The following is a 13013-nucleotide window of genomic DNA, read 5'->3' as shown; positions in this document are numbered from 1 at the left end:
TTATATTGATTGATTGATTCATTAATTAATTGCGTAAAATAATAAAAAATTAATTGTTTCATGTTTTTAAATGGCTATATTTGTAATATTAAGAGTCACTATATGGAATAACATTAAATTAATAGTGGATTAACCATGATTTTTAATCCCCCCCCAAAATAAAAACAATATTTAATGAATTTATTAAATTTGATGAAATTAATTAATGATAATTATTTAATTTTAATATAAAAGTTCCTTTATACTGGAAATTGCTTTAAATGACCACACACACACTTCAAAATCCAGAGAAACTAAAAATTTTAAATGGTCTCTTAACTTCTTCCATGGCTGTACACTAATATAATGTACTTTATTCAGCTGTGTGTGTATAGCATTAAAACGGGATGTAATCCTGCAACGGGACTGCCACCCATTTCCTCCTATTCTGTGAAGAGCTGTTTAGGAAGCCACCTTTGTGTGTTTGAGAAACTGTGTGTGTGTGTGTGCCTGTATTCTAGCAATGGTTTATTTACTGCCAAAAGGACACATGCAGACAGTCAAGCGCATTTCTATTCTATTCACATTTCCTCAACGTTATGAGTGTAAAGCTATATGCATCTGAATGGGACCCTGCCTGTGCTATATTAAAGTAACTCTAACTTCTCCGTTCTGACTGACTGACTGTATCTGTTTTATCACAGGAGAGATCTGTGTTTTTCTGTTACATGTTTAGATATGGAGGTAGTGGGATATCCTGTCAAACAACCATTTTAGCCATGAAAGCCTCATATCAACATGCTTCCTGTTATAACACTTCAAAATAGATTGAATCAAGGTCAATCAGACTCAATCAAATCTAGCTGCTTTTCTTTCGCTCTTTTGTGTTTCAGAGCACTTTCGATGTGTCTTTTTGATCTTTTGATTATTGTCACTACACTCTAAAATATCTGTTTGCTTTTTGTTCAAACAACTTATTTAAAATGAGCTGAAACACTACAATTATTGAGTGCTTTTTGGGACAACTTGAATTTTTTGTTCAATCCACTTTTTGAATTTGAAAAAACTAAAGTTAACTTAATTCCTTGATGTTGTGCCAGCATTTTTACAGTGTATCATTATCATTACAGTGTAATCATTAATTAATTAATTTATTTATTTGTTTATTTATTTATTTATTTATTATATTTATTTTCTGATTAGCAATTGCCACATTTCCAAAACATTTTAAGGTTCGTTCTATTTAACCAAGCAAGGCAAATAATAGTTTAATTAATTGTATTGTGTGATCTGAAACAGACTACAACTTGCACTATAATTATGCAACCATAATATACCGTTTCTTTTTTGCATTTGTTAATTTGATGTATTTCTATCTGAATCCATTCAATACAAAATCAATTACAATATTAATAATGTTACAAGCTGTGCTCAAAAGAAATAAGATGATTCTTTAAAAGGGAAGTTAATATAACTATATTATTATTATTATTATTATTATTATTAATATTATTATTATTATTATTATTATTATTATTATTATTATTATTATTGTACATATATATGCACACACAGTTGAAGTCAAAATTATTAGCCCCCCTTTGAATTGTATTTGTTCTATTTTGGCTAGAATAAAAGCAGTTTTTACATTTTTAAAAACCATTTTAATGTCAAAATTATTAGCTCCTTTAAGCTATATTTTTTTCGATATTTTTTCACATTTTTTTTAGTCTACAGAACAAACCATCATTGTAATAACTTGCCTAATTACCCTAACCTAGTTAACCTAATTAACCTAGTTAAACCTTTAAATTTAAGCTGAATAGAAGTGTCTTAAAAAATATCTAATAAATATAGGGCAAATAATTCAGGGGGGCTAATAATTCTGACTTCAACTTATATATATATATATAACTTATCACTAAATATTTTCATTTCACTTATTTTACAGTGCATAATATACAAAATATGTTTAGAATTAAAATACTAAAAATTATATTCTGTATATTATGCAAAAACAAGACACACATTTATACATACACAATATATACAGTGCTCAGCATATTTGGGTACACCCCATTTTGAAAATTCATATTTTTATCCATTTCTCAGTGAATATAGGCATGTATTTTGGTACATTTAAACAAAACAGATTTGTTAAATAGATATATTTATTAGAATGATATTTTAGTCACCAAAAATATTTAGAAATAGAAAGATAATACAATTAAATTCAAGCGAAATAATACAAAAAAAAAGACTATCCACAAAAATGCTTTTTGCTTCTCTTGATTTTTCCTCTTTTTAAAATTTTTATTTAATATTTTTCTATAACATGTATATGTATATATATATATATATATATATATATATATATATATATATATATATATATATATATATATATATATATATATATATATATATATGTGTGTGTGTGTGTGTGTGTGTGTATATATATATATATATATATATATATATATATATATATATATATATATATATATATATATATATATATATATATATATATATATATATATATATATATATATATATATATATATATATATATGTATGTATATATATATATGTATGTATATATATATATATATGTATATATATATATATATATATATATATATATATATATATATATATATGTATATATATGTATATATATATATATATATATATATATATATATATATATATATATATATATATGTATAATTTTGTATATAATATAATTTTTTTAACATATAAAAAAATATATATATAGCATACTTTTTTTTTTTTTTACTTTTATTAACAATTAGAAATAGTTTAAAGTGATATATTGTCTGGGTTGGTATTGTATATTACAGTACAAAAACCTTGTAATAAGCTGTCAGTACATTTTCTGTTATTTAACAAATTTATTTCTCTATATTTTATTTATTATCCATCAAATTATTTCAATCTACTAATAGTAGTTGTTAAACTGTAGAGATAAAGGTCCCATAATGCAACTCACAACTGTAAACAATCAGAAACACTTGTGATGGAAACTGATAATTAACATATTTTTTACAGAGTATAGCCTTAATACTGTCTACAGACAGTGTATTTCCCAGTACTGGGTTGTGGCTGAATGGGCATCTGCTTTGTAAAACAAATGCAAGAGTAGTAGGTGGTTCATTCCGCTGTGGCAACCCCTGATAAATATGAAACTAAGCTGAAGGAAAATGAATATAATAAATATAAATGTTATATAGTTATATAGTTATATATATATATATATATATATATATATATATATATATATATATATATATATATATATATATATATATATATATATATATATATATATAAACTTTATTTATATTGTTAAAATTTTTGAATAATTCTAATCTATTTTAACATGTATATTGATCATAAAGTGTGTCTTGCCTCAGTGGGATCACTGTTTTGCTTATTGTCAGATATATAGGTCACATCTTGAGATAACAAACACAATGTATATAACATCCAAACCAAACCCATTGATCAGAGGCCGTCCTAAATTCCATGCATAGCCCCTAGAGAGAACGCAGTGTTTACTGCACAGATCCTAATCCTGGTGCTTAGTGTAAATATTTTACATAACCTCTCAATACGATTCTGTAAACATGTCACAGGATTAGGCATTATGTGAGCGATACGATTGAGCGAGGATTTTATTTAGTTGAAAACAAGCAGGGAAGGGCTGCAGAAAATTCCTGGAAATCTGTCTTCCTTGAAACATAAGAGAAAAAGATTGAAGGCGGTGACGGAGAGGGAAAGTTTTTCCTAAAATGAAATGTAGCCCACATTCACTCACCCATACATTCTTATAAGTTTCTGCTGATCACAAAAGAAGATATTTTGAAGAATGTTGCGACTGACCTACATTGTATCATCCTACTATAGAAGTCAGTTAATACTAATATAGAATGACTTCTATTGGAAAGAAAAGTGCAATGTAGGTCAGTGGCAACATTTTTCAAAGCATCTTCTTTTGTGTTCAACTCTGGAACAAGCCGAACATGAGTAGATGGTGACAGGATAATCGTCTTTTTTATGAACTATTCTTTTCGCTAAAAAGTTTAGATAGAAAGATAGAAAGTTTGCCAGAAAGAAAGACAGAGTTGATTTCTGCTGTGTGATTAAGCAGCCAGGAATGTTTAAGCCCCTGCATGTGATTTTTAGATTAGAAAAAACATTCAGGAATCTGTGCAAACCTCAAACTTTGCACGTTTAAACTCACTCAGATACTGTATGGTAGATATATAGGCAGGGAATGTGAGTGAGAGGGGGGCTGGATTCAGAGAAGTAAACAGAAACAGAGCGTTCGTGTGTATGTGTGCTTGTGTACGTGTGTTTGTTTGCATTCGTGTGTGTGTGTGTGCAGTATAGAGGTCAGCATATGTAGTCGTCTCAGACTGCGGGTTTTCTGGGACTGGTTGTTTGGATAAGTGGGGGAAAGTTCACAGCTCAAAGACTTCTTTCAGTCCCAGAATGCACTGCCGCAGCTCTTTTCTCCAGCTAAACATAGCGACTCAAACCACTTTCTTTTTACGTGCTTTATGTGCGGATTGTGTTTTTATATTGTAGACTTATGGTTTGTTTGTTTTCATGTCATTTTTTCTTGACTATCTTTTTTTTTACATGGAAACATTGATAAACAACGGCTTGAGCTTTTCAGTCAGAATTGACTTGCATATTTTACAAATACTGTACAAATGGAATATCACATTGAATTATACAGTATGATGAAGTAGAAAAACTGCATTTCCTTGTACAGACTTATCCTAATAACCATTTAAAACTGTATAATAAAAGCTTTACTGCCCGTTTTGTTTTGTGTTTTGTTTTTCTTTTATTCTATAACTTTTTTTTTATATATATATATCCAAGAGATAGATTTTTTTTAACAATAATAAAAAAACTACATGGAAAACGCCCAAACTTTCTACTTCAGCCTGACTACAACAGTCTTCAATCTAACCTAACCTGCTGGCGACCTCTTGTGGACAATAGTTGATTATTGCAGAAATGCACGTAAAACTTCTCGATGTTTGGTCTTTTTTCTTTCGAATGGGCAGTTTGCCCCTCTAAACATCTTTCAATGAACAGACCATCTTTTATATCTCTTAAAAAATATATAATTTGGATATACACTCACCCGCCACTTTATTAGGTACACCTTACTAGTATCGAGTTGGACCCCCTTAAGCATTCAGAACTGCTTTAATCCTTCGTAGCATAGATTCAACAAGGTTCAAATGTTTCAAAATTAAAAGTTGTTGGACAAAAGTTTAAGGTCCAATAATTTAATTAAAAAGCATAAATAAAAGAGTGGATAAATAAATGAATAAAATAAGTTAATAGATGGATAAAATAAATAGATAAAAATGAATCACAAAATGGGAACCTGGTAATTTACAGATAATTGTTTTAATTTTGTAGTTAAATGAAGATAACCATGATGTTGTACATACCATAGTTAATTCATGGTGTTTGTAGTAAAACTGTGGTTATACAAACAATCAATGTGCAAAACAACATTGCTACACTTTTTTTTATGCCATAATATGTGACAATTATTTTGTGGTGATGTGCTCATTTTCTTTCATTTACTCACATTTATTCAAATGTCAAATGGTGTGACTATAGATGATTACCTAAGAAAAGTACTCATCCTTAACAAGCATAAAAATTTAAACAGATAGATTCGATAATCTCTCCGCTTTGTCTGTGTTTTGTGTCTCATTAATGTTTTCCTCCCCATCCTCGTTCTTCTTCACTCACTCCACCCCTGTTTTCTCCCTCTCACTTCTTCAGTTTTCAGCTTGAGGTTGAGAGAGAGACTGTGGAGTTCAATCTCTTCATTTAGTATGACTTTTCGATCATAAACATTAAATTTTTCTCTTTAATTAATATATCTCTGCTTAAAGGAAGCTTAACACAACAATGAAGCTAAGCAGAAGAGAGGTTCCCATCTATGTGAGTAACACCTTTCTGTCTGTTTTTCTGCGTTTTTAAAATAGAAGCTGCTAATAGCAAATCAACAGATGCAGGTCTGCAATATGAAAGTACATTGTTTAAGTTCTTACTAATGTGAATGTGTGTTTTTAGGGCCAAGCAAAGGTTTTTGCGCTGATTCCCTCTGTACAAGATGAAGAGGTGTTTGTGGTTCTTGAAGGCTCAACTCTAGTGCATGTCCTGCAAACTAGAGTTCACGCCATGCTGTACTTCATTGTACCAGGTAAATCGTAAGCTAAATTATCCATAATGTATGTGTGTGAATGAGAGTGCATGGGTGTTTCCCAGTGATGAGTTGCAGCTGAAAGGGCATCTGCTGCGTAAAACATATGCTGGATAAGTTGGCGGTTCATTCCGCTGTGACGACCCCAGATTAATAAAGGGACTAAGCCGAAAAGACAATGAATGAATGAATATAATGTAATATAATATAGAGCAGCACGGTGGCTCTGTAGTTTGCACTGTCACCTCACAGGAAGAAGGTCACCTGTTTGAGTCGCGGATGGCCAGTTGGCATTTCTGTGTGGAGTTTGCATGCTCTCCCTGTGATGGTGTAGGTTTCCTCCAGGTGCTCTGGTTTCCCTCACAGCCCAATGACATGCACTATAGGTGAACTGGATAAACTAAATTGGCCGTACTGTATGAGTGTGTGTGTGAATGCAAGAGTGTATGGGTTTTTCACAGTGCTGGAAGGGCATTCGCTGCATAAAATAAATGCTGGGACAGTTGGCGGTTCATTCCGCTGTGGCGAACGCTAATAAATCAGAGACTAAACCAAAGCAAGTTAAATAAATGAATACTATAATATAATATAAAGTTTTAAAAAGAGACCTGCCTACATTGTTTCTCCTTGCATGCTATTGTTACGTTTAGTTGGTGCTCCTTGTGTGATGTCATTGTTGTTTATGTCTTTGTGTTTAGGTCATAACCTGTCAGAGATGGTGCGTGTCCGAGCGTATATTTTCACAGATGAGACTGTGATGTGTGTAGGCGTGTCATATCTGACATACGTGGAGGATGATGCACAGGAACTGGCTGAATTCCTGGTTACCCATAGCGACCGCCTCAGCACCAGTGAGCACAGAGATCTGATTGGCCGATATGGTTTGAGTGACAGCTCAACAAAAGCAGAGATGGATGAAAAGATCAGGCTGGCCCTAGCCAATCTACACACCCCACACAACCTGCTCGGACAGTCCAGACAAGGTTTGTTTATATATGCATACGTGTGTGTGTGTGTGTGTGTGTGTGTGTTTATGCATGGTGGCAAGACAACCGGAGCACCTGTTTCCGTGTATTGTATGAATGTGTGTATGTGTAATCAGATTTAACTGTTCCTGCTTCACATCCAGATGACACAAATGTCCGGAGATGAGCTGTGGAATTATAAACACTGACTTTCTAATTGGATTAGAGGTCACTGTGGTGACCACAAATGAGGATGTCCAAAATATACTGTCATTGAGCTTCACAGACTGACAAAGTGGGAGGCACATAGAGAGATATGAATAGCTTTTTAACGTATTTATGAAATTTGTAAATTAACTAAAACTGCAATTTGTGTGTAAATGTGTGTGTTTGTTTGCACATAGAATCTCTCCTGCATGTGTGTGTGCGTCTGGGGTTTGTGAGCGTCTCAGAGTTTCTCCTCTGTCAGCCTGGTGCCCTGATGACTATCCACTCACCCAATCAGGATGGGGACACGCCCCTTCAGCTGGCCCAGCAGACCAATCAGCACGCTTTGATAAAACTCTTCAATCAGTAATGTATCCTTATTGCTTTAAGCTTATCTATCGTTAAAAATTTCAGAAATATCTTATGCAGAAAAAAGTGACAGCTACAGTGCATCCGGAAAGTCTTCAAATTCAAAAAGACTTGAGGCTGTAATTGCTGCCAAAGGTGCATCAACAATGTATTGAGCAAAGGCTGTGAATACTTTTGTACATGTGACTTTTCAGGTTTTTTATTTTGAATAAATTTGCAGCATTTTCAAAATCTTTTTCCACATTGTCATTAAGGCGTATTGTGTGTAGAATTTTGAGTAAATAAATGAATTTAACCTATTTTGGAAGTAGGCTGTAACATAAAAACATGTGGAAAAAGTGAAGCGCTATGAAGACTTTCCAGATGCACTGTATGTACATCACTGGTTTTTATGAAAGTGTAAAAATGCAGTTTGCTCCTCATATAAAACTATTGTATGGCTTTAGAAGACTAAAGGCCCAGATATACTCTTAAAATATATATTAAAGAACAAACTATTGTGACATTGTTTTGAACAAAATCAGGCCAATACAAAATTTGCACTGCAGGTTAAGAAAACATATGCAAATAGAAAAACACTAACAGATTAAAAAACATCTTTACCAGTGTCATCAGCAAATTCTCACCATGCATGGAAATACAGAAACATGCTGCGAATAGCACAGACCCCAAGGGAAATGTGTGGGGGGACACTCCAAGAGTGACAAACCCGACAGCTTTCTAGTTAGGGGTGTTGTCGGAGATCTGAGAGGTTGGTTTTATTTATTTTAACACCCTGATTGTATAGTACTGAATATTATGGCTAAAGTATACAAACAACAACATTTGTCCAGGACATTAAAACAAATCAAAAACGTACCTCTCAGATCTCCTTGATAAAGATATTTTCAAAAATCTTTTGTGTTTTTATTTCCGTGTGTTTTCTTAACTTGCTGTGCATTTCCTTTTTTTCATGTGTTGTGTGAATCTGTGTGCATGTATGTTGTCAAACTGTTGAAGAATAGGGATGAATATGAATTCATTTATTTACTCGTTCTCCATTTATTTGAGTTCCTTTCTTCTGTTGAACACTAAAGATATTTTGATGATTGTCGGAAACTGGGAACCATTCACTTCCATAGAAATTCCTACTAGGCAGGCATGGTAATATTAGGCTTTCCTAATTTGTGATAAGAATGATACTCTCTTTATGTCTCTTTCAGTCCTCCCAATCCTCTAGCCACACCTCTAGCAGGCGTGTCACAAGTATGGGCTGGTAAATCCCACCTCCTCAGGTTTAGCCACGCCTCTGAGATGCTTTCTCTGTCCGTGTGTGCGTCTGAGCTCTGTCCTACAACAACAACCATTCAATCATCCATATCACTGCTGCGAGAGTGTGCACAGGACTCTGCATTGATAAACAAGGTCAGATAAAAGAGGTTAAAGGTCGCACAGGTAATGCTTGTTAACATTAAAAGAGAGGGATAGTTCACCCAAAAAATCTAAATTCTGTCACTATTCACTTATTTAAAACCTATTTGAGTTTCTTTCTTCTGTTGAGCACAGAAGATGATATTTTGGAAAAATGCTGGTACGCTGGAACCCATTGACTTCCATAGTAATGTTTTGTAGTATATTATATGGGTGTCAGCAACAAGCATTCATCAAAATATCTTATCTTGTATTAACCAGAAGAGAGAAATTCAAATAGGTTTAAAAGCACATGAAGAAGAATAAATGTTGAGGAAATGAACATTTTTTGGTCAGCTATCCATTTAAATTGAACTGAACTTGACTGGATTGAAATGATTGAACTGGAAACTTCTTATATTGATTTGATGTTTATGGATTGTGTATATGTTTGTGTAATTTTAGCTCAAAGGTCTGAGAGTGGAAACAGAAGGAACTGAAAGCAACACTTTGTCTTCATACTCAGGTTAATGTTTCTCTTTTGACTTTCAAACTATATTCAAGGCTGTCATCAAGTATCTGCTGACTGTGACTCAGGATTAACATTTATTTCTCACTTATTTTCATGCAATCTTTAAAAAAGGATCACCATACTCACTGCTTCACAATGTAAGTGGCTGTATGTGACAGTGTTGAACACTTCTAGCTATTTACTTTGCTTGCTATATAGAACAATTAGATAAGCTACAGTTGATGACAGACAGTCTAAGGAAGACACAGCGGTAAATAAATAATAATAAAATAAATAAATATATTAGATGCGTAAATAAATGGCTTGAATCGCATAAAGTCTAAATTGTTTAAAGCAGCGATCATTTAAATGCGAATGGTTGGCGATTCCGCCCGAATCATTCAAATTGTTCAAATGAATCATTTGTACCGAATCGTTTTGAATGCTACAATTCGTTTTAGCATTTATAATTTTCTTGACAATTCTTGCTTTAAATGTGTGTTATTTTGTTGATTTATTTCACATTGTTGTTTACTGCTTTTCTCTTAGGCTTGGCTCAACAACACCAGTCAGGATGAAGATGAGGAGCTCTTGTCATCTGATGACTCCGGTATAATGTTTGTTTATCTCTGCCCACTGGCAGATTTAGGAATTTTTAAAGGCAGGGGCCAAGGTGGGGCCACAGTTTACAAAGGGGGACCAAGTTATTTAATTGGTGCACTATATGTTTAGATCATATAACTCTTTGTCCTTTTAAAAGTACAGTATATATTACTATATATATAGGCCTAACATATCTTTTCAGAGGTTATTTTTACATGTGCAAATAGCAAAGATATCAGAAAATCACAATTTTACCTGCAGCGTTTCTGTAAGAAAAAATAAATAATAATTGTGTTAACAAATATGGGAGACTGGGGAGTGTGAGCAGGAGAAGTTGCATGTGTCTGAGCAAGATTGTAGGTTTTATCATTATTTTTTATTAAACATTTTTAAAGAAACTGATTCTCACAACAAACATTTTTCCCCTAGCATTCATTAGATAAAAAAAATACTTGCATAATCTAGTTTCAATGTTTTTATTATTAGAAATTTTCGCAGACATTTACTTTAAAATACACTTTTTTTAACATAAACATAAAACTTGCATTCTAACAATTAGACATTTAAAAAGAAAAATAATAAACATAATAGAAAAACAACAACAAACAACAGTCATAAAAATAATAATTAAACAAAAAACATGAACATGCATTCCCCCAACCAACCACCCACCCATCCAACAATAAACCAAGGTACTAAATGCATAGTAAACATATTAATCACAAGTTTGTAAAAAGGAAATAAAAGGGGACTACATTTTATTCAAATAACAAAACCTTGTCTATGAGGGTATATCTGATTTTTGTAATGAACCCGTTATCTTTTTTTTTTTCTTCCAAAACAAAAGGATAGATTTTTTGGCAGAGATCAACCCATATGAAACAAACTGTTGTTGTACCTGTGTAAGTCTCAAAAATTCTTCTGTAACTCCAAATATAATTAATATAGGATCTGGTTCAATCGGAATGTCTAATGTAACTGAACAAACTTGAAATATTTTGTTTCAGAAACTCTGTAATTTGGGACACATAACAGAAATGAGACACTTTGGAATTTAAAAACTGACATTTGTCACACACTGGGGACACTTCTGGAAATATTTTATTCAATTTACACTTGGGATAACTTGCATAATCTAAAGAAGTTGTTTCATTAGTTTAGTTTTATGCTAAGCGCTCAAGCTATCTTCAGTCCCACATGCTAAAAAGTAACTATGTTATAGCTGGTGCATTTTGGTACGTTTCTCTTTTTATAGTGTACCTGGGCAAGGAAAGCAAAGGACAGACAGTGGTGTCGCTGCAGAAATCTGTCAGATGTTGTTGGTTCTGGATGCACAGACTCTTCTCAGGAAACCTGTGGCAGACTTTGAATTTCAGAAGAACGGGGAGGAATTATTATAGTGTTAAAGGGATTATTCACCCAAAACTGAAAATTGTCATCAAGTTGAAACCTGTAACCATTGACTTCAATGGTTACAGGTTTTTAGATTTCTTAAGCGAATCCTTTTGTTTTACAGTAGAATTTCCATTTAATAAAAATTAAAAAATCGTCAGTTACTAAACTTTGTTCTTTAATAAGGTTTTTGCATGACCTGGATAAAGGGGTTGATATTAGTTCACCAAACTGAAATAAGAGACTAAAATGTAATCACTACATTATATTTATTTCGCAAACATGAACAACGTTACTCATAAAAATAATTAGGTGACGCTTTATTTTAAGTTGTCCTTGTTACACGTTTTAAATACTCACTATAGTAGACTAATTATAATTAATTGTACAAAAATTACAACTAATCTGGCTCATCCTGACCCTAACCATATAGTATTAAGTTAATGTAATTAATTAACACAACACTAACTCACCTTAATATAAATTGTAACCATAATTAAATGTTTAAAATTCATAGTAGGGCTACACTCATGAGTTTAATTTATTGATTTAATTTTAAGTCATTTGCAGCATGAATTAAATGCGCCTTGTTGTTTTAATCAAGGTGTTGATATATGATGCTTGTGTTTTATGGTAATATATAGTTTTTGTTTTGTGTGTTGTTTGCCATATTATCTTAAAATAGGCTATATTTGAAACTTTGAGACCTTCCTGGGAATTTAAATGACATATACAAAATGAGTTGATTGGTTATTTTTATAAACAAATTTGGAGAGGAGCATTTGGCTTGTCTGGTCTCGCATTAACAGTTGTAAGCCCAGTCAATCAGTAAGTAAAAACACTATAAATAACCAAATCACCTTACCTCAATCATCTCTCAGCATCCCTCCACCACCCCTACTCCACCACCCCCTCTATCTTCTCCAGTGGAAGAGAACAGGGGAGGTTTCTGCAGGACTGAGCCTGAGCTCAGACTCCTCTCTTTCCCGATAAAGTGAAGAACCTCGGGCTCAATACGAGCTCAGGGCTCTTGCCCAGGACAGGATGCCAAATACGCATTCAGTGAAGCATCTGCTAAGTGTGAACTCTTGAATTGTGTTTAAAACGAACCTCCAGTCCTATCAAGAGTATATGTTATATCTAATATGGCATGTTCTTGTATCTTGATTTTTACAATACATATTTGTGTTTTTGTAGATGAGCTCACAACTGACTCAACAAACAGTTCGCTCACCATTACAAACAGCATCAACACTCTGCAGGCTGGTGAGGATCAGGTGAGGTGGATATTCTCTAAAGCAGTGGTTCTCAAACTGTGGTACGTGTA

General features: G+C 32.8%; 1 protein-coding gene across 2 annotated transcripts in view; it reads left to right on the top strand.

The window, feature by feature from the left end:
• LOC101884284 (rho guanine nucleotide exchange factor 28) overlaps positions 1-13013 on the top strand; it is a 68110-nt gene that overhangs the window by 31524 nt on the left and 23573 nt on the right. Inside the window, exons 2-10 of one of the 2 annotated variants that reach the window (XM_073923887.1) lie at positions 5940-5988; positions 6121-6250; positions 6949-7233; positions 7620-7788; positions 8994-9195; positions 9646-9706; positions 9824-9849; positions 10241-10301; positions 12884-12963. In XM_073923887.1, coding sequence (XP_073779988.1) covers positions 5940-5988; positions 6121-6250; positions 6949-7233; positions 7620-7788; positions 8994-9195; positions 9646-9706; positions 9824-9849; positions 10241-10301; positions 12884-12963 — 1063 coding nt within the window. Of the gene's footprint in view, positions 1-5939; positions 5989-6120; positions 6251-6948; positions 7234-7619; positions 7789-8993; positions 9196-9645; positions 9707-9823; positions 9850-10240; positions 10302-12883; positions 12964-13013 lie in introns of those variants that run through there. The other variant, XM_073923888.1, reaches the window with a different exon arrangement.

Source organism: Danio rerio, chromosome 15, assembly GCF_049306965.1.
Source record: "Danio rerio strain Tuebingen ecotype United States chromosome 15, GRCz12tu, whole genome shotgun sequence".
Classification (NCBI taxonomy): Eukaryota; Metazoa; Chordata; class Actinopteri; order Cypriniformes; family Danionidae; genus Danio; species Danio rerio.
This window is presented reverse-complemented; position numbering and strand designations above follow the sequence as displayed.